At 40.2% G+C, this 26893-nt stretch overlaps 2 protein-coding genes across 3 annotated transcripts in view; one reads left to right on the plus strand and one right to left on the minus strand.

Annotated features, from left to right (window-relative positions):
* Positions 1–26893, plus strand: part of EMC4 (ER membrane protein complex subunit 4) — a 250319-nt gene that overhangs the window by 175848 nt on the left and 47578 nt on the right. The gene's annotated exons all lie outside the window — the stretch shown is intronic.
* The window catches only part of KATNBL1 (katanin regulatory subunit B1 like 1), a 66172-nt gene that overhangs the window by 12154 nt on the left and 27125 nt on the right, over positions 1–26893 (minus strand). Inside the window, exons 2-4 of one of the 2 annotated variants that reach the window (XM_050797561.1) lie at positions 25242–25421; positions 10410–10540; positions 1484–1524 (exon numbers count right to left, since the gene is read on the minus strand). In XM_050797561.1, coding sequence (XP_050653518.1) covers positions 1484–1524; positions 10410–10526 — 158 coding nt within the window. In that variant the 5' untranslated portion in view covers positions 10527–10540; positions 25242–25421. The remainder of the gene's footprint in view (positions 1–1483; positions 1525–10409; positions 10541–25241; positions 25422–26893) is intronic. The other variant, XM_050797560.1, reaches the window with a different exon arrangement.

Genomic DNA, 26893 nt, shown 5'->3' on the forward strand with positions numbered 1-26893 from the left:
ATTGTAATCCACTAAAATTCGAAGTAGAATTTTAAAAATCTTAATTCTGAGTTGAAGAGGAAAGTAAAAAGGAAATTACAAATTATCTGGAAGACAATGTAAAGGATGACATTTTATACCAAATAAAAATGAAGACAGACATAATAACCAGAATGCTTTTAAAAATGAAATATTAAAGGCCATTCTGGGAGTAAGAAAATCACAACATTTTCTAGAAACCTAATCTTTTCCTAACAAAGTAGCAAATAAGATTGCAAGTTTGTATATTTTAAAGTTCAAGCTGAAGTATATTAATTTATTTGAGTAAGACAGAACACAATAGAGCAAGCCTCATGGTTTAATATACTGGTTCTCAAATGTTTTAGTGTCAGGATGCTTTGCCCCCTTAAAAATTATTAATGACTCAAAATAATCTTTTTTTTTTTTTTGAGATAGAGTCTTGCTCTGTCGCCAGGCTGGTGTGCAGTGACATGATCTCGGCTCACTGCAACCTCTGCCTCCCAGGTTCAAGTGATTCTCTTGCCTCAGCCTCCTGAGTAGCTGGGACTACAGGCGCGTGCCACCACGTCCAACTAATTTTTGTATTTTTAGTACAGACAGGGTTTCACCACGTTGGCAAGGATGATCTCAATCTCTTGACCTTGTGATCCACCCGCCTTGACCTCCCAAAGTGCTGGGAATACAGGCGTGAGCCATCATGCCCGGCCAAAATAATTTTTTATGTGAATAATATCTGTTGATATTTACTGTGTAAAAACTAAAACAAAATTTAAAAACATTTGTTAATTCATTCAAACAACAGACTAATTACATATTAATACTAACACGGACTATCTTACCAAAACCCCATATTTTCTAAAATACCTTGTTTAAAAATGAGAAGAATGGTACTGTTTTACATTTTTATATATCTCTAATATCTGATTTAACAAAAGACAGCTGGGTTCTCATTTCTGCTTCTCCATTCAGTCTATTGTGATATCAAATGGCATACAGCTTCTTGAAAAATTATATTGTGCCCTCAAAAAAGAGAATGAAGACAGTCAATGTCTTAGTATTGCTATAGAAGTAATTCTGACTTCACAAATTCCATGAATGGTCTTTAGGGACCCCCAGGTCCTCAAATCACACTTTGAAAACCAGTGGTTTTGTAGAAAGTGCCTTTAGAAGTTAGGCAGATCTGAGAATGAATGTCATTCTTACCACTTTTCTAGCTATATGATTCTGAACAAATCACTTAACTTCTCTGATCTTAAGTTTTCTCATCAGCTGTTAGGGGTAATGTTATCTATAGAGTAGGACCGTTGTAAGGAGCAGAGACAATATTGATGTGTTTATTAGTGCAGATACTGGCACAGAGGAGCTGTCTGACAATAAGTTAATTATTATGATGACAAAAGAGAATGCTTATTTTTTCCCTTAATGTCATCCTTACCCAGCTTCCATATTTGTTGTTTACCACAAACTTTAAAGAAACTCTTACCTATTTATATAAGCAGCCAACTGTTTTGGAGATTTCTTAACCTGAAAAATGAAAGTAGATAGTTGATGTTAGAAACAAATGCTCGGTGCTGCAAAGAATTATCAGCGCTCCAGCAAAAAGCTTTCTCAGTAAGGCAATTTACTTTTGCAGAAGGGTGCCACTCGCGCCTGAAGTGGTCACAAGAGTACACTGGACAAGGGAGGAGAAGGGGTTCTTATCCCTAATGCAGTTAGTCCCTACTGCTGTGTCATTTCCCTATTGGCTAGGGTTGGACAGCACAGTCTCAGCTAATTCCGATAGGCTATTTGGGTACGAGCCGGAGTGGCGGGGTGAGCAGTTTTGGCGGGAAGGATGGTTACAGAGCACGTGACTAAGGATGACTAAGGACAGAGCAGGTGACTAAGGATGACCTAGGACTCTAAATATGTGAGTATAAAGGGTAGAAGGGTGTTGTTTACTAAAACTAAGGGCAAGGAGGTATAAAGATCAAGGAAGTTAAACTTTAAAATGGAGAACAAAATATAAGGACGCTGAGCATACTGACATACTGGTTCCCAGAGGAACTCAGAACTCATTGTACTTAACAATTTCCCCCTTTTGAATTTTATAGGTCTCCTCTTCAAACTTCTTTAACATGTCTTGGCTTAGGTGTTCTGCTTGGTTTTCTAAAAGAAAGAGCTTATCAGAATACGGTGGAGGGGTTACTGACAGAAGTTTTAGTAAGGGCTGTTTCTATATGTCTTTGGACTAGCCTGCGGATGCAAGGTATGATGCAGCATCCAACAAGGATAAGTACTACTGCTACAATCGCAAGGGAAGTATGGATGGAGGCTATGATCCCTTTCCATTTATCAAACCATTTTTCTAGCCACCCTGTGAAGGGGTCATTTACTTCTGAGTTTTTTGCTAACTCATTGGACAGAGCAGTTAGACCTTGCGATGCCTTTGTTATACTTTCATCAGGGGCGGTATTGTTTGGGATGAAGGTACAACATTGAGTTTTAATCATGATTCAAACTTCCCCTTTTTCTGCTAATATCAAGTTTAAGGTCATTCTATTTTCCCAAGCCATCTGGCTAGTAGGCCCTAATTGCTCAGCTATTCCTTTAACAGCATATCTAGTATAGTTAATAAACTGCTGTTGGTTGTAATAGGTGTAATATATCTAATCTACATTTTTATTAATTGTCACCTACCAAAATATTGACTCAAATCCAGCAGCTATTTGATCTCAGGTCTTAAATTTATTTGGTACTCCTCATGGGACTCCAATTGCATCTAAATAAATGTGGGAGTTGAAAGACCCATAACGGGCTTCCCTTGCTTTATGACATTGTGTTTTTTTAGTTTCTCTGGTTGATAAAATGCCAAGGTGAAAGGGATAATCAATTGGACTAGGGCGCAAGTGACACTCGTTACTTGGCAGAGTGTCCAGCAAAGGTCTACCACAATATCACCATACATCTGCTCAGGGGTGTATAAGGGCTGACTGGTTGGTGAGCTCTTGGAAAGTCTTAAGTTCACTGCATCCTTTTAGGTCTCTAAGGGGTGCTAAGTTTCCTCTTTGTCATGAGAGACACAAAGTGAACTCAGTGTTGGGAGACGGAAGCTGGATGGCCCTCGGCTGACCTGCAGGGTGTTGAACTTCGGGATATAACAGAGAAAGAGCTTGGCACGACTTGTTACCCCAGGCTGTGGAATCCTGGAAAAGAGCTACCATAGAGCCCATGCCCGGTTGACTGGAGGACCATCATAGTGGAAAGGGGACAGTCTAGGCCTCTGGCCTGCTGTGTGCACAAGCATAACAATTGCTTTTGTTTAAAGTGTGGATGAAATATTTAATCTATTCCAACCAGGCATTTGCATTTTGATATCCTGTCTCAATTGCCAAAGTTTGTTTTAGGTCTTTGACTTCTACAATAGCTACCTTGGTCTTGTCATTAGATGGAGGAAGAATGATAGTTTTGTTGTGGGAGGTTCTGGAAGAAGGCTTAGGGGAAGGTGTAGGTGGTGGGGGAGCAATGAAGAGTATTTCAAAGGATTTGGGTCTGCTCCTGAAACCTCAGCCTCCATACTATAAAACCGGCTTAAAGAAGGGAACTGGCTTAGAGAAGGGGAAGAACTTAGAGGTTTGAGATAATAGCCTGTACTGGATTGCATTGGTTTAGTTGACAGTTAGAGGAAGCTGTTCCTTTAGTAAAATGAATGTATGGCTTTAGGAAATTACAACTACTGGTTGGGGCAGTCTATTCTTGCTCTTTAGTGGTCCACAGAATGTTGGATCAACTATGGCATAAAAGCTTTGTATTGGGAGGGCAAGACTCTCAGTTTATACTGGAATCTTCGTCCAACTCTTCCCAAACGAACTTATCCCAGTTAACAGAATTCCAGTCTGAGAAGAGCTGGGAAGGACAAAGATACTTTTCCAAAGTGGAGAGTTGCCTCTGGTTTGACACATCTCCACAGGGCATCACAAGGCAAGCATCAAAGGTAATAGTTTGGGGTGAACTTGACCTAGTTACATTAATAACAAGAGGACTGGCAATAGATGGGAAAAAGAAAGAGATGCAACATAACAGGATCAAACCCATTTTAGCTTTAGCTTGTTTGGAGTTAGCCCTAGAATAGCTGTCCATGATTTTGGAGGAGGTGGTGCTCTTTTGACCTGGGTGTGATGAGTCCATCCTATTTCTGCTGTTTTAACTGTGTTCTCAATGGTTAGAAGCACTAGGCAGGGTCCTTCCTAAGCTGGTTCGAGTTTTCTTTCCCTCCAACTTTTGACGAGGTTGTGGTCCCTAGGCTGATGTTGGTGTACTGGAAACTCTCAGGGTGGTGCCTGTGCTAAAAGACCTTTAGTTCTGAGGCAAGAGAAAGTGGAAGATAAACCAAGGACATAATTTCTGAGAAACTGATCTTTTGTTTCGAACTTGGGAATGTCAGCAGTGGAGTGCGAATAGAGCAACTTATACAACATTTCATAAGGGGATAAGCCGACATCTCTCTGAGGAGTAGTTCGGATTCTCAACAGGGCAATGGGAAGGCATCTAGTCCATGGCAACCAAGTCTCTAAGACTAAAATTTGCTTAAGTGGCTTCTTAGAGTGTGGTTCATTTTTTTTCCCACTCTTCCTGATGAAGGTGGGTGCCAGGGAGTATGATTTCCCATGTTATATCCAGTACCTAGGCTAATTTCTTAATGACATGTGCAGTGAAACAAGTCCCATTATCTGAATCAATGTTTCCTATTAATCCAAACCTGGGTGTAATATTTTCAACTAATGTTTTGACTACATTATTAGCAGTTGTACTTGAAAGGAAATAGCTTCTACCCAATGAGTAAGGTGATCTACTATTACTAGTAAATACTTTAGACAACCAACTGGGGGCATCTTGGTATAATCAGCTTGGATACATACTTTGGAACAGTCTTAATTCCGGATACCTTCCCCTAAGAGGTGGTTTTCTGAGGGTCTGCTTATTAGTCTTCCTACATACTAGGCAACTATCTGTAACCTGTCATGCCAAAGCGTAAATTCCTACACATCCATAAACCCAAAGGACTGTATCACACACAGCTTGAGGCCCCCAGTGAGGCTCTTGATGCAGATGAGAGAGGTCTTCTCTCATGAGGGGATTGGATAACATTTTTCTTTGGTCTGGTAACACCCATTTCCCTTCTGAATTTTCTTTGGCCTCTCATTTTATGAATTTCTCTTTTTCAGTGGGAAAGAAGATGGGAACTGCAGTTGGGGGAAGAAGGCAAGGGGTTAAGTGAACAACAGGCATTTCAGAGGAAACGGCACCTTATTTGGCTATTTGATGTGCAAGGCTGCTCCCTGGCTTTCAAAAGAGATGATCTCTTCGATGTCCTGGGACATGGACAACAGCTATTTCTTCTGGCAACTGGAGGTTATCTAATATTTGAGTGATTAATTCCTTGTGGACCAGGTCTTGGCTTTTGAAGACCTCGTTCAGTCTAATTTTTTTTGTTTCAAAGGTGTGAGCTACCCAGAAGGCATGTTTGGAATCAGTATAAATAGTCCTTTCTTAGCTCTGCAGGTGCTTTAAGGCTTGATTTAATGCAAACAATTCACATGTTTGGGCAGACCAATTACTGGGTGGTATTCCTGACTCTACTTCTGCAAGGAGTTCCCCATCGACTACCGAGTACCCATTATGTCTTTTTCCTTCAATTACCCAGGAAGAGCCGTCTATAAATAAGTGCCGCCCCGTTTGAAAGGGGTCTCTCTTAAATTGTGTCTGACTTTAGAACGGTAACCAATTAAATCTAAACACTCATGCTCAGGTCTCTTTAAATTTGGATTCTCAGTCAGGAAACCTGCTGGGTTAAGTGAATTACCAGTGGTTAGTGTTAAATTATCTCTAACAGGATATCTTCGTATTTTAAAATTCTTCAGTCAATAAGCCACCTTTCTGCCTTCTGATTAAGGATATTTTTGACTTGGTGAGGTGTACTGACAATGAGGTTCCTTCTAAAAGTTAATTTTCTGTTTTTTTTTTTTTTTCTGTTAATAGGGCTGTTGCTGCTATAGATTGAATACATTTAGGCACCCTCAGATTACAGGGTCAAGAATTTTTGACAAAAAGGCTATGGGCTGCTGGTGGCCCCCGTGTTTTTAAGTAAGTAGTCCTAAGGCTACTCTTTTGTTTACATTGACAAAGAGATGAAAAGGCAGTTCTAGGGGAAGGTAAAGCTAGGACGGGGACAGTTACTAGTAACAACAGGGTGGGTGGTTTGGACTATCTAATTAATAGCTCTGAGGTCTTACACTAACTGGCATGACCTGTTTGGCTTCTTTACAGGCAGTATTGGAGTGTTATATAGGGAGACATACAGGGTTCAAGAAGCTCATCACAGAGAAGACCTTCAATCATAGGTTTTCAATTTACCCTGGCTTTTAAAGTAATAGGGTGTTGCTTTCTCTTTACTATTACCCTAGGGTTTTTAAAATTTAACATCAATCAGAGGAATCTGTAACCTTCCTTGATTCCTGTCTTTTGACCATACCTTGGGATGAATGTGTTCTTTGTCTGAGGTGTAGAGCAAGTTTAGGAAGGGGAGGAATGTTCCGATTGATTTGGAGGCCTAAGCCTAATTTTAGCACTAAATCTCTTAATAGATTTGTCCCTGCATCCGGAATTAATAAATTTGATTCTAGCTGATCAGTTTTTATATTTCACTTCTGTCTCCTCTAAGAGTTTTGCTCTAAACCCTTCTCCTTTTACCCTTGAGATAAAAAGTTCTTCTTGTGAACAAGTTACACTAGATGGAAGATAAAGTGAGGAGCGAGCTGCTCCTGAGTTGATTAAAAAGGTAATAAACTCAAGTTTAGGTCCCACTTCTAAATTTATCAAGGGCTCTTGGTAGGACTCAAAAAAATATACAGTCCCTGACTTCCCTAGTCTTCCTCAAAAGCTCTAAGTGGATGACTTTTTCTTCCTTTTCTCATTTGGGACATTTTCTTTTAAAGTGACCTGATTTTCCATATTTGAAACATTCGTTCTGTCCTTTTTTCTTTTCTACCTTTGAGCCTTCTGGCTTTACTCTTTCGTACCCTTCATATTGCCTGGAGAGTGGGGGTCTAGGTTCCTTACAGGTTCTGCCCCCTGGGTACTTTGTTGTATGGTGGACAGCAGAATTTTGCCTTCTTTTTTCTTCATCTCTTCTTACATATACTTTTTGGGGTTCTCTTAGAAGCTCTTCTAAAGATCTACCTTCCCAGTTCTCTCTCTTTTGTAATTTCTTGTTAATATCTGGCCAACTATTAGTTACAAAATGAAGCTTTAACATCCTTCATCTGCGGGGGCGGGGGGTGGGTGGTATCTTCTAATTCTAGACCTACATATTTTCTCATTTGCTCTTTGCGCCATTTTAGGAATTGTATAGGTCTTTCATCTTTTCCTTGTTATTGAAACCTTTTATAATGTTTTGGATGCGGGGTTTAGACTCTCAAATTCTTTTTATCATTTCTCTAAGGTCTTTTCATTATTCTTCTAATATTTCAACATTAGGCCTACGGGACTATCAGGGGGAATATTATTGTTGCTAGCTTTATCCTTTTTATCCCTTACCTTACTTGGGGTATTTCCCATCTTGATGGTGTTGGGGTGAGGCTCAATTCCCCCTACTGGAGATTTCTCGACTTTTGGGGTGAAGCTCAATTTCCCCTACTGGAAGTTTCTTGCCTTCCCTACTACTGGAGGTTTGTGTGAGGCTCAATCCCCACTACTGGAGATTTCTCGCCTTCCTTTCCTAGAGGCTCAACACCCCTGCTAGAAGCTTCTCGCATTCTTCTGCTTTTGCTCTGTCCTTCTCTGGCTGCTTCCCTAATGGGAACGTTAGATCCCTCTTGGGATTGGTGGGTTGCTATAAACCCCCAACCCAGACTCCTTTACAGGAGGGCTGCCCTAAGCTGTATGAGGTGACTACAAAACCACAAATCTGGACTCAACACTCGCTTTGCACTCAATTGTGCGTCTCATTCATGCACTTTCAACCTCCAAGATTCCCCGACCACCAAGGAAATACTTTGTCACTCTTGTGATGTTTCTTACCTTGGTCTATGAACAGGGTTACCTGGTATGTGATGTTTTTTCTTTTTCCCCCAAGTTGTTGGTCTGTTTCTTCCTGCGTTGCTGAAAGTCTAGGTTTATTCATCACACTGGGTGTGCCTCGATTCCTTACCCGAGGACGCCACAAGAGGCCGAGCGGCATGCCTCCTCATGGGAGAGGACCAGAGACCCTTCCCCAGAGGAGAATGGGAATCCCGGATGGGCCCCCAAATTTGTTAGAAACAAATGTTCGATGCTGCAGAGAAGAATCAGCACTCTGGCAAAAAGCTTTCTCAGCAAAGCAATTTACTTCTGCAGAAGGGTGCACCTGGAGTGGTCGCAAAATCACACTGGACAAGGGAGGGGAAGGGGTACTTATCCCTAACGCAGCTAGTCCCTACTGCTGTGTTGTTCCCCTATTGGCTAGGGTTGGACAACACAGTCTAAACTAATTCTGATAGGCTATTTTAAAGAGAGCAGGGGTATGAGCTGGAGTGGCAGGGTGAGCAGTTTCAGCGGGAAGGATGGTTACAGAGCAGGTGACTAAAATGACTAAGGACAGAGCAGGTGACTAAGGATGACTAACAACTCTAAATATGTGAGTATAAAGGCTAGAAGGGGGTTGTTTACTGAAACTAGGGGCAAGGAGGCATAAAGAACGAGGAAGTTAAACTTTAAAATGGAGAACAAAATATAAGGAAGCTGAACATACTGACATACTGGTTCTTTGAAGAGGAACTCAGAATTCATTGTACTTAATAATTGAGGCATATTTAAGTTCATTAATACTTATGTAAATTTTGTGATTGATATCAACAAATCTAAAATTCAACAGGTAAGTTTTTCAGATTAATGTTTTCTCTGTTCTAATTCTGTAGTCTGAATCAACATACAACAACATCATATGTAGTTATTTTTGGCAAAGCAACATATCTGATATAGTTTTGCTGTGTCCTCACCCAAATCTCATCTTGAACTGTAGTTCCCATAATTCCTACATGTTGTGGGAGGGACTCAGTGGGAGATAACTGAATCACGGGGGTGGTTTCCCCAAAACTGTTCTTGTGGTAATGAATAAGTCTCACGAGATCTGATGGTTTTATAAGGGGAATTGGTTCTCATTCTCTCGTCTGCTGCCATGTAAGTAAAATATGCCTTTCGCCTTCTGATGTGATTGTGAGGCCTCTCTAGCCACGTGGAACTGTGAGTCCATTAAATCTCTTTTTCTTTAGAGATTACCCAGTCTTGGGTATGTCTTTATCAGCAGCATGAAAATGGACTAATACAATATCCAGCTCCCTATTTTCCACACACTAGTCGCAAATTATACTGTAACTTATAGGATGCTTAACAAGTGAGTTAAATTTTAATCTCTTTTCTTATTGCTGTTGCTGTTGTTGTTTTAGAGATAGGATCTTGCTCTGTTACCCAGGCTGAAGTGCAGTGGTATGAACACAGCTCACTGCAGCCTTAACACCCTGGGCTCAAGTGATCCTCCTACCTGAGCCTCCCCAGTAGCTAAGGATCACACGTGAATGCCACCACGCCTGAGTAGTTAAAAAAAAAACTTTTTTTTTTTTGGTATAGATGGAGTCTCACTATGTTGTCCAGGCTGGGCTTGAACTTGTGGGTTCAAGTGATCCTCCTGCCTCAGTCTCCGAAAGTGCTGGGATTATAGGTATGAGCCACCAAGCCTGGCCTGAATGTGGTTTAAAAGAAAGTATACCAGTGCTAATGAACCTTACAATAGTGAACACAAAGCACCTCTGAAATTCCTCTTTAACTAAAATATTTAAACTATATCATATTGAAACAGTATACTGACTAAAAACTTTTTTTTTTTTTTTGATACGGAGTTTTGTTCTTGGTGCCCAGGCTAGAATGTAATGGCAATGGCACGATCTAGCTCACTGCTGCCTCCACCTCCCAGGTTCAAGTGATTCTCCTCCCTCAGCCTCCCAAGTGGCTGGAATTACAGGCACCCACCACCATGCTCAGCTAATTTTTGTCTTTTTAGTAGACACAGGGTTTCACCAAGTTGGCCAGGCTGGTCTCGAACTCCTGACCTCAGGTGATCCACCCACCTAGGCTTCCCAAAGTGCTGGGATTACAGGCATAAGCCACCATGCCCAGCCCGACTAAAAACTTTTTAGAGCATATAGAAATACAATGGTTAAGACCTAACAAAGAAAAAAAAAAAAGAAAGACATTGGTTATACTTCACCAACTCAACTTAATTCTGGGAGATTAAGCAGAATTATTATCCTCCCACTGTTTAAACAATTCAACCAGAGGTATCTAGAGACTTGACAGTTTAAATTGTCTTATCTGTTTTCTAGAAACCATAGACTTACCTCCTTCATGTTCTTATTAGTGAAATTAGAGATCTTTTTTCTAGGAAGATCAATGAAATGATCCTCAATCTTATTACAAAAGTTCCGTTTTTTAACATTGTGGGTTTCCGATGCCATAATCTCTTAAGTACCTAGACAATAAAATAAAATAGAAAATTAAAAAAGCAAAAAGAGCCTGGTCATTTTTAACACACACACAAACATACAACAGTAGCACAATGCTACATAAAAAAGGCAGAGGACATAATTTTAATTTACAATTTTTTTAAAACCTTAAACATAGAAGAAGCACAAGGCAAGGCATTCCAGGAAATTAAGGCTCTTTCTGTCCTTTTTTTTTTTTTTTTTTTTTTGAGATGCAGTTTTGCTCTTGTTGTCCAGGCTGGAGTGCAATGGCATGATCTTGGCTCGTTGCAACCTCCACCTCCTGGGTACAAGCGATTCTCCTGCCTCAGCCTCCCAAGAAGCTGGGATTACAGGCTTGTGCCACCATGCCTGACTAATTTTATATATTTTTAGTAGGGATGGGTTTTCACCATGTTGGTCAGGCTGATCTCATACTCCTGACCTCGGGTGATCCATCCACCTCCGCCTCCCTAAGTGCTGGGATTACAGGTGTGGGCCACTGTGACCAGGTTGTCCTCATTCTTTAGTTGGAACCAGTTACAATAATATTGTATGTATGTATGTATGTATTATTATTATTATTATTTCTGCCAAAGCAACACATCAATCTCCCCATTTTCTATCTCACTAACCATTTATTAAATGCACAGGTTATGAAATAAGGTATATAAGATAGTGGTATCTATGACATCCAAATGTACAGAAACCTAAAACTGTGCAACTAAATCACTGGGTCAAATACAACCCTAAGCAATGAGAGGAACCAAAATTGGACTACATACAACTGACTTGTCCTATGCCTAATCCTTAAATTCTTCTTTCATTTTTGCAGACAGCTCTCCAAAGTTCTCCTCTACCTTTGGGGAAAAAAAAAAAATCCATGCCCTCCTATTTTACTAATTACATCTAAAGAGGGTGTAAAGAGAAGGTGGTGATGGAAACAAATGCTATGACTTAATTTATATAACAGAGGAAATTTGGGATTTTGTCACTTGCACTCTGGTTTCACATTGGAAACTTATTTCAGGTCATGCCCTGAACTTAAGTTCCTCCCTTATTCTTTTTTTAAACATCTACTAAGCATTTAAGATAAGCCAGGCCCTGGTGTTAATGTAGACAATGCTCAGAGATCCTGTTTTAAAGAATCATTTAGAAAATTTTTTGAAAATGGATTTTTGTGGGTCCTAACTTAAGAGACTGTAACTCAGTATGTCTCTCTCTGCAGTGGAGCCCAAAGCAATTATATTTTTTAAAAGCTCCACAAGTATTTCTGAGGCATATTCTCAATTCTCCAAAAATATGAACATACACATGAAATTTTACAAACAATTTCAGCATTTTCTAATATTTCTTACAGCTAATTCATGGACGACCCTTCCATCTCTATCCCAGGTTAAGAAACCTCTAGAGTGAGACTTTTTGAAAAGTAAATAAATAACTGCAATAATACAATAAGTACTCTGACAGAAAGACACTCAGACAAATCAGCAAAGTTTAACCAAGAACAGTCTTAGAGGACAAACAGCACACCGAGAAAATAGCATGTGCAGAACTGAAAGGCATGAAGCAACACTGTTTGGCAGTCTCTTAAGCAGATACTTTTGGCTGGATCTTATGCTGTGGGCCAGTTAAATGAGGCCAGAGATGAAAGTCAGATCATAAAGGGTCTTGTCCACAATGCTACAATGTAAGATTTCTTCTTTTTCAAAAAAGGGGACTTTTAGTTAAAAAGATCAATGCTACAATGTAAGATTTTTTCTTTTTCAAAAAAGGGGACTTTTAGTTAAAAAGATAAGGGATTGAACACATGCAATTACCTCTACCCTTCCTTGAAACCTGATATAAATGACAACAAAAGATTTATAAAGACATAAAACCCATGAGGACAAAGACAGGAGTTCAGGTGATGGCAACAACATTTTGGAAACTGCAAATCTAAAAGTGGTAACTGGATCAGGTGTGGTGGCTCATGCCTGTAATCCCAGTAAGTTCAGAGGCTGAGACAGGCAGATTACCTGAGGTCAGGAGTTCGAGACTAGCCTGGTAAACATGGTGAAACCCTGTTGCTACAAAAATACAAAAATTAGCAGGGCGTGGTGGCGGGCACCTGTAATCCCAGCTACCTGGGAGGTGAGGCAGGAGAATCACTTGAACCCGGGAGGCTGAGGTTGCAGTGAGCCGAGATCATGCCACTGCACTACAGCCTGGGTGACGGAGCAAGACTCCATCTCAAAAGAATAATAAATAAATAAATAAATAAATAAAAGTGGTAACTGACTCAGCAGATGTGAGACAGCGGGATCCTAAATTGGCAATGAGGAAAGTTAAATGAAGAATCCCCCAAAAGTTCAGGAACTGGCAATACCAAGGACATCAAGAAGTAGAGACGGTGATAAGTCCAAGATGGCCTAATAGGAACAGCTCCGGTCTGTAGCTCCCAGGGTGATCATCGCAGAAGATGGGTGATTTCTGCATTTCCAACTAAGGTACCTGGTTCATCTCACTGGAACTGGTTGGACAGTGGGTGCAGCCCACAGAAGGCGAGCCAAAGCAGGGCAGAGTGTCAGCACACCAGGGAAGCACAAGGGGTCGGGGGATTTCCCTTTCCTAGCCAAGGGAAGCCATGACAGACGGTACCTGGAAAAATGGGACACTCCTGCCCAAATACTGCGCTTTTCCAATGGTCTTAGCAAACGGCAGAACAGGAGATTCTATCCCGCGCCTGGCTTGGCGGATCCCATGACCACGGAGCCTTGCTTACTGTCAGTGCAGCCGTCTGAGATAGACCTGTGAAGCAGCAGCCTGGCGGGTGGAGAGGCGTCTGCCATTGCTGAGGCTTCAGTAAGTAAACAAAGTGGCCCAGGAAGCTCAAACTGGGCAGAGCCCACCGCAGCTCTGCAAGGCTTGCTAACCTCTACAGACTCCACCTCTGAGGGCAGGGCACAGCTGAACAAAAGGCAGCAGAAACTTCTGCAGACTTAAACTTCCCAGTCTGATAGCTCTGAAAAGAACATTGGTTCTCCGAGCACGATGTTTGAGATCTGAGAAGAGACAGACTGCCTCCTCAAGTGGGTCCCCGATCCCTGTGTAGCCTAATTGGGAGACACCTCCTAGTAGGGGCCGATAGACACCTCATACAGGCGGGTACGCCTCTGGGATGAAGCTTCCAGAGGAAGGATCAGGCAGCAATATTTGCTGTTCTGCAGCCACCGCTGGTGATACCCAGGCAAACAGGGTGTGCAGTGGACCTCCAGCAAACTCCAACAGACCTGCAGCTGAGGGCCTATCTGTCAGAAGGAAAACTAACAAACAGAGAGGAATAGCATCATCATCAACAAAAAGGACATCCACACCAAAACCCCATCCGTAAGTCACCAACATCAAAGACCAAAGGTAGATAAAACCACAAAGATGGGGAGAAACCAGAACAGAAAGGCTGAAAATTCCAAAAACCAGAATGCCTCTTCTCCACAAAAGGAACACAACTCCTCACCAGCAAGGGAACAAAACTGGATGGAGAATCAGTTTGACAGGTTGACAGAAGTAGGTTTCAGAATGTCGGTAATAAACTTTTCCAAGTAAAGGAGCATGTTCTCAACCACCGCAAGGAAGCCAAAAACCTTGAAAAAAGGTTAGACAAATGGTTAACTAGAATAACCAGTGTAGAGAAGAGCTTAAATTACATGATGGAGCTAAAAACCACAGTAGGAGAACTTCATGAAGCATACACAAGTTTCAATAGCTGATTCAATCAAGCAGAAGGAACAATATCAGTGACTGAAGATCAAATTAATGAAATAAAGCAAGACAAGATTAGAGAAAAAAGAGTGAAAAGAAATGAACAAAGCCTCCAAGAAATATGGGACTACGTGAAAAGACCAAATCTACGTTTGATTGGTGTACCTGAAAGTGATGGGGAGAATGAAACCAAGTTAGAAAACACTCTGCAGGATATTATTCAGGAGAACTTCCCCAACCTAGCAAGGCAGGCCAACATTCAAATTCAGGAAATACAGAGAACACCACAAAGATACTCCTCAAGAAGAGCAACCCCAAGACACTTAATTGTCAGATTCACCAAGGTCGAAATGAAGGGAAAAATGTTAAGGGCAGCCACGAAGAAAGGTCAGGTTACCCACAAAGGGAAGCGCATTAGACTAACAGCACATCTCTTGGCAGAAACCCTACAAGCCAGAAGAGAGTGGGGGCCAACATTCAACATTCTGAAAGAAAAGAATTTTCAACCCAGAATTTCATATCCAGCCAAACTAAGCTTCATAAGTGAAGGAGAAATAAAATTCTTTACAGACAAGCAAATAAATGCTCAGAGATTTTGTCACCACGAAGCTTGCCTTACAAGAGCTCCTGAAGGAAGCACTAAACATGGATAGGAACAATCAGTACCAGCCACTGCAAAGACATGCCAAAATGCAAAGACCATCGATGCTAGGAAGAAACTGCATCCATTAACAGGTGAAATAACCAGCTAGCATCACAATGACAGGATCAAATTCATACATAACAGTATAAACCTTAAACGTAAATGGGCTAAATGCCCCAATTAAGATACAGACTGGCAAACTGGAGAAAGAGTCAAGACCTATCGGTGTGCTGTATTCAGGAGACCCATCTTATGTGCAAAGACACACATAGGCTCAAAATAAAGGGATGGAGGAAGATCTACCAAATAAATGGAAAGGAAAAAAAAAAGCAGGGTTTGCAATCCTGTTACTGATAAAACAGACTTTAAACCAACAAAGATCGAAAGAGACAAAGAAGGCCATTATATAATGGTAAAGGAATCAATTCAACAAGAAGAGCTAACTATCCCAAATATATATGCACCCAATACAGGAGCACCCAGATTCATAAAGCAAGTTCTTGGAGACGTACAGAGACTTAGACTCCCACCCAATAACAATGGGAGAGTTTAACACCCACTGTCAATATTAGACAGATCAATGAGACAGAAGGTTAACAAGGATATGCAAGATTTGAACTCAGCTCTGCACCAAGCTGACCGAATAGACATCTACAGAACTCTCCTCCCCAATCCAACAGAACATACATTCTTCTCAGCATCACATCACACTTATTCTAAAACTGACCACATAAGTGGAAGTAAAGCACTCCTCAGCAAATGTAAAAAGAACAGAAATCACAACAAACTGCCAGTCAGATCACAGTGCAACCAAATTAGAACTCAGGATTAAGAAGTTCACTCAAAACCATACAACTACATGGAAACTGAACAACCTGCTCCTGATTGACTACTGGGTAAATAATGAAATGAAGGCAGAAATAAAGATGTTCTTTGAAACCAATGAGAACAAAGACACAACATACCAGAATCTCTGGGACACATTTAAGGTGGTGTGTAGAGGGAAATTTATAGCACTAAATGTCCACAAGAGAAAGCAGGAAAGATCTAAAATCAACACCCTAACACCACAATCAAAAGAACTAGAGAAGCAAGAGTAAACAAATTCAAAAGCTAGCAGAAGGCAACAACTAACTAAGATCAGAGCAGAACTGAAGGAGATAGAGACACAAAAAACCCTTCAAAAAAACAAAAAACAAAAAACAAAAAACCAATGAATCCAGGAGCTGGTTTTTTGAAAAGATCAACAAAATTGATAGACCGCTCGCAAGACCAATAAAGAAGAAAAGAGAGAAGAATCAACTAGATGCAGGAAAAAATGACAAAGGGGATATCACCACCGATCCCACAGAAATACAAACTGCCATCAGAGAATACTATAAACACCTCTATGTAAATAAACTAGAAAATCTAGAAGAAATGGATAAATTCCTGGACACATACACCCTCACAAGACTAAACCAGGAAGAAGCTGAATTGCTGAATAGACCAATAACAGGCTCTGAAATTGAGGCAATAATGAATAACCTACCAACCAAAAAATGTCCAGGACCAGACGGATTCACAGCTGAATTCTACCAGAAATACAAAGAGGAGCTGGTACCATTCCTTCTGAAACTATTCCAATCAATAGAAAAAGAGGGAATCCTCCCTAACTCCTTTTATGAGGCCAGCATCATCCTGATACCAAAGCCTGGCAGAGACACAACAAAAAAAGAGAATTTTAGACCAATATCCCTGATGAAGATCAATGCGAAAATCCTCAATAAAATACTGGCAAACTGAATTCAGCAGCACATCAAAAAGCTTATCCACCATGATCAAGTCTACTTCATCCCTGGGATGCAAGGCTGGTTCAACATAGGCAAATCAATAAACGTAATCCATCACATAAACAGAAACGACGACAAAAAACACATGATTATCTCAATAGATGCAGAAAAGGCCATCAACAAAATTCAACATGCCTTCATGCTAAAAAGTCTCAATAAACTAGGTATTGATGGAACATATCTCAAAATAATAAGACCTATTTATGACAATCCCACAGCCAATATCATACTGAATGGGCAAAAACTGGAAGCATTCCCTTTGAAAACCGGCACAAGACAGGGATGCCTTCTCTCACCACTCCTATTCAACATAGTGTTGGAAGTTCTGGCCAGGGCAATTAGGCAATAAAGGGTATTCAATTAGGAAAAGAGGAAGTCAAATTGTCCCTGTTTGCAGATGACATGATTGTATATTTAGAAAACCCCGTTGCCTCAGCCCGAAATTTCCTTAAGCCGATAAGCAACTTCAGCAAAGTCTCAGGGTACAAAATCAATGTGCAAAAATCACAAGCATTCCTATACACCAACAGAGCTGAATCATGAGTGAACTCCCATTCACAATTGCTACCAAGAGAATAAAATACCTAGGAATCCAACTTACAAGGGATGTGAAGGATCTCTTCAAGAGAACTACAAACCACTGCTCAACGAAATAAAAGAGGACACAAACAAATGGAAGAACATTCCATGCTCATGAATAGGAAGAAGCAATATCGTGAAAATGGCCATACTGCCCAAGGTAATTTATAGATTCAATGGCATCCCCATCAAGCCACCAATGACTTTCTTCACAGAATTGGAAAAAAACTATTTTAAAGTTCATATGGAACCAAAAAAGAGTCTGCATTGCCAAGACAATCCTAAGCAAAAAGAACAAAGCTGGAGGCATCACACTACCTGACTTCAAACTACACTACAAGGCTACAGTAACCAAAACAGCATGGTACTGGTACCAAAACAGATATATAGACCAATGGAACAGAACAGAGGCCTCAGAAATAACACCACACATCTACAACCATCTGATCTTTGACAAACCTGACAACAAGCAATGGGGAAAGGATACCCTATTTAATAAATGGTGCTGGGAAAACTGGCTAGCCATAAGTAGAAAGCTGAAACTGGATCCCTTCCTTACGCCTCATACAAAAATTAATTCAAGATGGATTAAAGACTTAGATGTAAAAGCATAAAAACCCTAGAAGAAAACCTAGGCAATACCATTCAGGACATAGGCATGGGCAAGGACTTCATGACTAAAACACCAAAAGCAATGGCAACAAAAGCCAAAATAGACAAATGGGATCTAATTAAACTAAAGAGCTTCTGCACAGCAAAATAAACTACCATCAGAGTGAACGGGCAACCTACAGAATGGGAGAAAATTTTTGCTATCTACCCATCTAGCAAAGGGTGAATACCCAGAATCTACAAAGAACTTAAATTGTCAAGAAAAAAACAACCCAATCAAAACGTGGGCAAAGGAAATGAATAGACACTTCTCAAAAGAAGACATTTATGCAGCCAACAGAGACATGAAAAAATGCTCATTATCACTGGTCATCAGAGAAATGCAAATCAAAACCACTATGAGACCATCTCACACCAGTTAGAATGGTGATCGTTAAAAAGTCAGGAAACAGATGCTGGAGAGGATGTGGAGAAAGAGGAATGCTTTTACGTTGCTGGTGGGAGTGTAAATTAGTTCAACCATTGTGGAAGACAGTGTGGTGATTCCTCAAGGATCTATAAGTAGAAATACTATTTGACCCAGTGATCCCATTACTGGGTATATACCCAAAGGATTATAAATCATGCTACTGTAAAGACACATGCACATGTATGTTTATTACAGCACTATTCACAATGCAAAAACTTGGAACCAACCCAAATGTCCATCAATGATAGACTGGATTAAGAAAATGTGGCACGTATACACCATGGAATACTATGCAGCCATAAAAAAGGATGAGTTCATGTCCTTTGCAGGGACATGAACGAAGCTGGAAATGATCATTCTCAGCAAACTATCGCGAGGACAGAAAATCAAACACCGCATGGTCTCACTCATTGGTGGGAATTGAACAATGAGAACACTTGGACACAGGGCGGGGAACATCACACACCTCGGCCTGTCATGGGGTGTGGGCGGGGGAGGGATAGCATTAGGAGAAATACCTAATGTAAATGACAAGTTGATGGGTGCAGCAAACCAACATGGCACATGTATACCTATGTAACAAACCTGCACGTTGTGTACATGTACCCTGGAACTTAAAGTATAATAATAAAAAATAAACAAATAAATAAAAGAAGTAGAGATAAAGGTAACCCTAAGAACAAGTAGATAGATTGAATAGCCATTTAGAACACAGTTGGCTCACTAGATCCTCTTCCTCATTCCAGTAAAAAAACAAGTTTCATTGTCTAGAAAACATAAAACCGAGTCCCTGGGAGGAACATTTTTTTTTTTCTTTTTTTGAGATGGAATCTTACTCTATTGCCCAGGCTGAAGTCCAGTGACATGATCTCAGCTCACTGCAACCTCTGCCTCCCAGGCTCAAGCGATTCTCCTGCCTCAGCCTCCTGAGTACCTGGGATTACGGGCTCCCGTCACCATGCCCGGCTAATTCCTGTATTTTTAGTGGAGATGGGGTTTCACCATATTGGCCAGGCTGGTCTCAAACTCCTGACCTCAAGTGATCCACCCACCTTGGCCTACCCAAGTGTTGGGATGACAGGTGTGAGCCACTACACCCAGCCTAGGAACATATTCTAAAAGGGGGGATCAAGTGAAAGTTTATATACTAAATGTTGAGATCGCTAACGTTCTTTCTACTCCTTGCCTCACAGAGGCTTTCAACCAGGCTTATATACTCCCGAGAAGAGTGCAGAGGATACTTTCTTAGGAACTCTGACCAGTCTTATAGGAAAACATACACACACACACACACACACACACACACACACACATATACACACACACACCCTCTAAAATACTAACATCAATGGTGGTCTGTTTCCAAAGAACTATATGTCAACTAAGGTGGTGGTTACCTAATTATCAAAACTAATAGAGCTATACACTAAAAAGGGTGAATTTTTATTGTATGTAAATTGTACTCTGATAAATCTAACTTTTAAAAAATCTTTGAAAGAATAAACTGCATCTATAAAACAAAAATGAGACCAAAAAACCCTAACAAAAATACTCTTAAAAATTAAAAATAGGCTGGGCGTGGTGGCTCACACCTGTAATCTCAGCACTTTGGGAGGCCGAGGCGGGCAGATCACAAGGTCAGGAGATTGAGACCATCCTGGCGAACACGGTGAAACCCCGTCTCTAACAAAAATACAAAAAACTAGCCAGGCGTGGTGGCCGGTGCCTGTAGTCCCAGTTACTCCGGAGGCTGAGGCAGGAAAATGGCATGAACCCGGAAGGCGGAGCTTGCAGTGAGCCGAGATCACACCACTGCACTCCAGCCTGGGTGACAGAGCAAGACTCCGTCTGAAAAAAAAAAAAAAATTAAAAATGGGACATAATAAAGATAGCAAAAAACTCAAGAGAAGTTGGAAGAGAAACCTGAAGCGATCTCCCAGAACGTAGGAAGAAAAACAAAAAAAATCAGAAGACTGGCTTAGAGGGACTAACATCCAAATAAAGAGAATTTTAGAAAGAGTACAAGAGAGTAAAGGAGAAATCAAACAAAGAGATAATTTAAGAAAACTGTACAAGGTTGAAGGACATAAATTTCTAGATGGAAAGGGTATCACAGTGGATGAAAATAGACCTACAAGGTAGATTACTGCTAAATTTCAGAGTAGTAGGGAAGCTAGATAAGGTGAAAATATACAAACAAATAAAAAATAAATCCTAAAACCCAAATTTGGTCATGTAAAAATGACTCAGAGTAAAGACTTCAAAATTCTCAGGCAACCTTAAATTTTATATCCAGCCAAAGTATCAAGTGTGAGGGTAGGAGAAAGGTATCTTCAGATATGCAGAGTTCCCCAAAATTTCTTCACAGTAAGCAATAAGAGAAGGATAAACCAAAATACAGAAAGATAAGAAATGGAAATCCAATAGGATATATGGAAGGGATTTCCCAGGATGATTATGAAAGAACGTCCCAAGATGAAGGCTGTGCACCAGAAGTAGAGGAAAACCAGTACACATCAGAACACATCAGAAGGGTAAGGAAAGAAGTATCCACAAAAATGAAATTAATTCATAATACCTGGTGTTCATTAGAGAGGAGATAGAGACCACTGGGGAAGAGTTAGAAGGAATGGCATATTTTTCAAGTACTATAAGAAAAGAAGTGTCAACCCAGAATCCTATCTGCAGAAAAAATATCCTTCAGGAATGAAGAGAAAACTATGACAATCTCAGATGAAAGAAAATTAAGGGAATTTTTTACCAGCAGATCTACCCTAAAAGAATGACTACAGGAAGTTCTCTCTAGCCAAACAAAACAAACGAACAAACAAACAAACAAACAAAATGATGAAAGAAGGAATCTAGGAACACCAGGGAGACAGAAAATGGTGAGCAAAAATATAGGAAAACGCAACAGACTTTCATTCTTGAGTTTTCCAAATTATGTTTAATTGTTGAAGTAAAAACTATAACACTATCTGATTTTGTTCAAAATACAGGTAATTAAGAAACTAATTGAGACTTTTATAGGATAAGTGGTGGAGGTTAAAGGGACATAAAAAGAGGTAAGATTTCTACATTCCACTCAAATTGGTAAAATGACCACATCAGTAGACTGTGATATGTATGTGTAATGTAATAACTAGAACCATCACTGAAAAAGCTGTATCAAGAATTATACTCAAAAACACTACAGGGAAATTAAAATGGAACGAGAAACATGTTTACATAACCTGGAGAAAGGGAAACAAAACAAAATAACAAATCAATAAATAAAACCAGGGGAACCAAAGAACAGAGAGAACAGAAAACAAAAAATAAAATGATAGCCTTAAGCTCTGACATACCAATAACTGCATTATATATAAATGGTCTAAAAGTCATTTAGTTAATTAAAAGCCAGAGATTATCAGAGTAAATTCAGAAACATGATCTAACTGTATGTTGTCCACAGGAAACTCACTTCAAAAATAATGATATAGGCATATGGAAAGTAAAAAGAAGGGAAAAAAAAGCATCATGCAAATATTAACTTTTTTTTTCTTAATTCGCTTTGTCGTCCAGGTTGGAGCGCAGTGGTGCGATCTCGGCTTACTGCAACCTCTGCCTTCCGCATTCAAGCGATTCTCCTGCCTCAATGGGACTATAGGTGCCCGCCATCACAACCGGCTAATTTTCCTATTTTTAGTCAAGATGGGGTTTCACCATGTTAGCTAGGCTGGTCTTGAACTCCTGACCCCAAGTGATCCACCCCGCCTGGCCACAAATATTAACTTTTAAAAAGCAGGCGAGGTGTGGTGACTCACGCCTCTAATCCCAGCACTTTGGTAGGCTGACAAGGCAGGAGGATTGCTTGAGTGCAGGAGTTCAAGACCAGCCAGGGCAACATACTAAGATTCGATTATAATAAAAATAATACAAATATAAAATAAGCAACACACACACACACATGCATATATAATATATATGTACATACAGGTTGAGTATCCCTTACCTGAAATCCTGAAACGCTTGGAACCAGAACTGTTTTGGATTTTTGATTTTTTCAGATTTTGAAATATGTCCATTATATACTTACTGGTTATACACCCCAAATCCCAAATCCCAAATGCTTCAATAAGCATTCCCTTTGAGTGCTCAAAAAATTTCAGTGCTCAAAAAGCCTCAGAGTTGGTACCATTTCAGATTTGGATTTTCAGATTTGGAATACTCAACCTGTATGTGTTTTTAAAGAAACTATAAAATTAATTTTTCCTCTAGATGATAATGTACAATTATGGATAGTCTACCCTGTTTCATATGGGAGACATTTTTACTTCTTCATAGGCTAAAATAGTTTTCTAAAACTTTTTAAGAATGAAGGACTTGACACCATTGGTCAATACAAAATGCAAGTCAAAACTACTTGCAAACCTGTTGCACAGACAATGAGATAATGCTTCATAACCATTAATGGCTATACTAAAAAAGACAGACAATAACAATGTTGAGAAAGATATGGAAGAACTGGATCCCTCAGGCATTACTACAGGAATGTAAGAATACATTCAAACTTTGGAAAATAACATGGCAGTTTCTTAAAATATTAAATACAGATTTATCATATGACCCAGCAACTCCTACATAAAAATGCAAAAGAAACAAAAACATATGTCCCAACAAAGATATGTATGCAAATATTATAACATTATTCACAATAGCCAAAAAGCACAAAACAACCAGAACGTCCATCAACTGCTGAATGAATAAAAGAAATGTGGTATATCTGTACGGAATATTACTCAGCAACAAAAAGGAATGAAGGGCCGGGTGCAGTGGCTCATGCCTGTAATCCCAGCACTTTGGGAGGCCCAGGCGGGCGGATCACAAGGTCAGAAGTTAGAAACCATCCTGCTGAACACGGTGAAACCCTGTCTCTACTAAAAATACAAAAAAAATTAGCCAGGCGTGGTGGCGGGCACCTGTAGTCCCAGCTACTCGGGAGGCTGAGGCAGGAGAATGGTGTGAACCCAGTAGGCGGAGCTTGCAGTGAGCCAAGATAGAGCCACTGCACTCCAGCCTGGGTGACAGAGCAAGACTCCGTCTCAAAAAAAAAAAAGGAATGAAGTGGCCAGGCATAGTGGCTCATGCCTGTAATCCCAGCACTTTGGGAGGCAGAGGTGGGCAGGTCACCTCAGGTCAGGAGTTCGAAACCAGTCTGGCCAACATGGTGAAACCCTGTCTCAACTAAAAATAGAAAAAAAATAAGCTGGGCATAGTGGCAGGCACCTGTAATCCCAGCTACTTGGGAGGCTGAGGCAGGATAATCACTTGAACCTGGGAGGCTGCAGCAGTGAGCCCAGATTGCGCCACTGCACTCCAGCCTGGGTAAGAAGAGTGAAACTTTGTCTCAAAAAAGAAAAAAAGAAGTACCATTACATATACCATATGTTTGAATACTATGTTAAGTAAAAGAAGCCAAACATAAAAGACCACATATTAAATGATTCAATTTAAATGAAAATGTCTATAAAAATAAAATTTAGAGAGATAGAAAGTAGATTCGTGGTTGTCTTAGACTAGGATGGGAGTGGGAATAATTGTATATATATAGGCACAAGGTTTCTTTTTGGGATGGAAATGTTCTAAAATTATACTGGGGTTGCCAACTGCACATTTCTGTGTACACTTACAATTTACGTACAATCAGTAAATTGTACATTTTGGTATGTACATTTAAAACAGGTGAATTTTATGGTATATAAATTATATTTCAATGAAGTTTTAAAAAGAGTGAAGGAAATCATAACTGTAATGGTAAAGTCTCATTGCAAAGGAATTATACACTACAAATTCCATTTTGTTTCATGTCTTATGTGTTTGATAGCACCTTTGTTGGGGCAACAATATAGGATTATCCCTTTTCCACCAAGAGCATTTGACAATGCAACTGAAACTAGTTTAAAGCAATGGTTCAGGCCTCTATGTGCTTTTGAAGTGCTATTTGATAATACACAAAAAAGTGAAGAATCTCAAACGGTATTAGGGGTTGAAGACATTGATTATAGAAACCGGAAATGATAGCCTTTTAATGAAAAAAAAAGGAACAAAAGAAATAAGGCATTAAGAGAATAAAAGATTGAGAAGGGGCCAATACACTAACTATATATAACTACCCTGAACACTGGATATAGTGCATATTTTCTTAAAGACAACACAGTGTTTGCTAATACCCCTTAGGGTATTGTCTTGAGAAGGTAGAAAAACAGAAGCATGTAGTAGGAATTGGAGGGATAAATTGTAGTAGCTATCACCTACCAGAAAAATGAAAAGGGATCTTTTTATATAATCTACTACAATGGCTGCCAAAAGATTAAACAGCTCTAGGCTGGGAGCGGTGGCTCATGCCTGTAATTCCAGCACTTTGGGCGGCCGAGGCGGGTGGATCATTTGAGGTGAGGAGTTTGAGACCAGCCTGACCAACATGGTGAAATCCCCTCTCTACTGAAAATACAAAATTAGCTGGGCATGATGGCGCACTCCTGTAATCCCAGCTACTTGGGAGGCTGAGGCAGGAGAATCACTTGAACCCGGGAGGCAGAGGTTGCAGTGAGCCACTGTACTCCAGGCCGGGTGACAAGAGCGAAACTCCGTCTCGAAAAAAGAAAAAAAAAAAAAGATTTAAACAGCTCGAAGTGTTCACATACTCCATATCTACTTAAAATAATGAGAAAAACTCATCATACAGGAATGGAACACATCTGGACTTTTGTTTGTAACACCTTAAGTTACAGCTCAAGATCAAGTTAAGCTTTCTTTTTCCATTAATATACTACAATATATTTATCACTTACATTGTATTTAACTCTGTAATTTCACAAGGCAATTTCATTCCTCCTCTTGAAAAATCAAAGCATGGTTGTGTACAAAGAAACTTTCTCCTCCAGTTACTACTACACAGTCATTCCCACTATGGCAAAGGGTATGTGTAGTTATCTCTCAAGAATCTTGAAGTTGAAAACAGTTTATAACCACTATAATACAATACATAAATAAGAAATAAAAGGGTTTTAGAACATAAAAGATTTAGCCTACTTTTTTTTTAACCCAGAGATGTCAAGTAACTAACCCAAAGACAGTTAATAGCAGATCACAGGACGTAGAATCCATGCCATTCAACCACATTTCTATTTTCATTAATTGAATTCAATTTGTTCTCAACTAGACTAAACATTTTCAATCCTGAATAACCAAACTTTAAATAGCAGATTCAAGCCAAATAAGATGACAGTACTAATTTTTCTGAGGAGATAACAACAGGTGGACAGGTGAATATAAGCTATAAGCTATCCACCATCCTTCCTTCATCTAACACGGGTAACCCTTTCCTCTCTTTTCTAAGGCCCACCAGGAGATTCATGGGGCCTTATCAAAAGTTTTCCCATGAGGCGGCTACCATGTAAACAATGGAAGGCAAGAGTGAACATGAACTTTTTTCTTCAAGAATTTCAGTAGGCCGGGCATGGTGGCTCACGCCTGTAATCCCAGCATTTTGGGAGGCCAAGGCGGGCAGATCATGAGGTCAGGAGATAGAGACCATCCTGGCTAACACGGTGAAACCCCGTCTCTACTGAAAATACAAAAATTAGCCGGGCGTGGTGGCGGGCGTCTGTAGTCCCAGCTACTCGGGAGGCTGAGGCAGGAGAATGGCGTGAACCCGGGAGGCGGAGCTTGCAGTGAGCCGAGATCGTGCCACTGTACTCCAGCCTGGGTGACACAGCGAGACTTTGTCTCAAAAAAAAAAAAAAAAAAAAGGATTTCAGTGAAGGAGAGAGGAAGAGAAGGTAAACATTAGATTTTTCTGGGATAATCTTTAGGGCCTATATGTACTGATTCCTTCCTCCTAAATTCAGTGGCCAGACTCTCAATATGTGCAGCATTTCAATAACCGTATTATCTGTAGTTCTTATGTTTCATAACGCAATACAGATCAGGTTAAAAAAAGAAGGTGATAAGAACGGATCTAAGAAAGCCATGGCTGATCTCAGTGGGACTGGTGCTTACAATGGAATATTAAAAACACTGTTTTCAAAGGCTGTTTTGTGAAGTGGAGGAAAGTCTGAAAATAATGGTCGTCTTAACTCATTTTGTGCTGCTACAACAGAATAGCTGAGACCGGGTAATTTGTAAAGAACAGAGGTTTATTTTGTATCTGGAAGCTAGGAAGTCCAAGACTGAGGGGCCCATATCTAGCAAGGGTCTTTTTGCTTTATCATCCCATGGTGGAAGGCAGAAGGATAAGTGGGCAAAACAGAAAGCAAAAGGGCCAGAGTTACTTTTATAACAAACCCACTTTCACAATAATTAACCTGCTCCATTCATGACAGAGCCCTCATGACCCAGTCACCTCTTAAAGGTCCCACCTCTCAATACTGTTGCATGGGGATTGAGTTTCCAACACATGAACTCTGGAGCGCACACTGAAACCACAGCAGTGGTATTTTTT

This window comes from Macaca thibetana, chromosome 7 (assembly GCF_024542745.1).
Source record: "Macaca thibetana thibetana isolate TM-01 chromosome 7, ASM2454274v1, whole genome shotgun sequence".
NCBI classification, from domain to species: Eukaryota; Metazoa; Chordata; class Mammalia; order Primates; family Cercopithecidae; genus Macaca; species Macaca thibetana.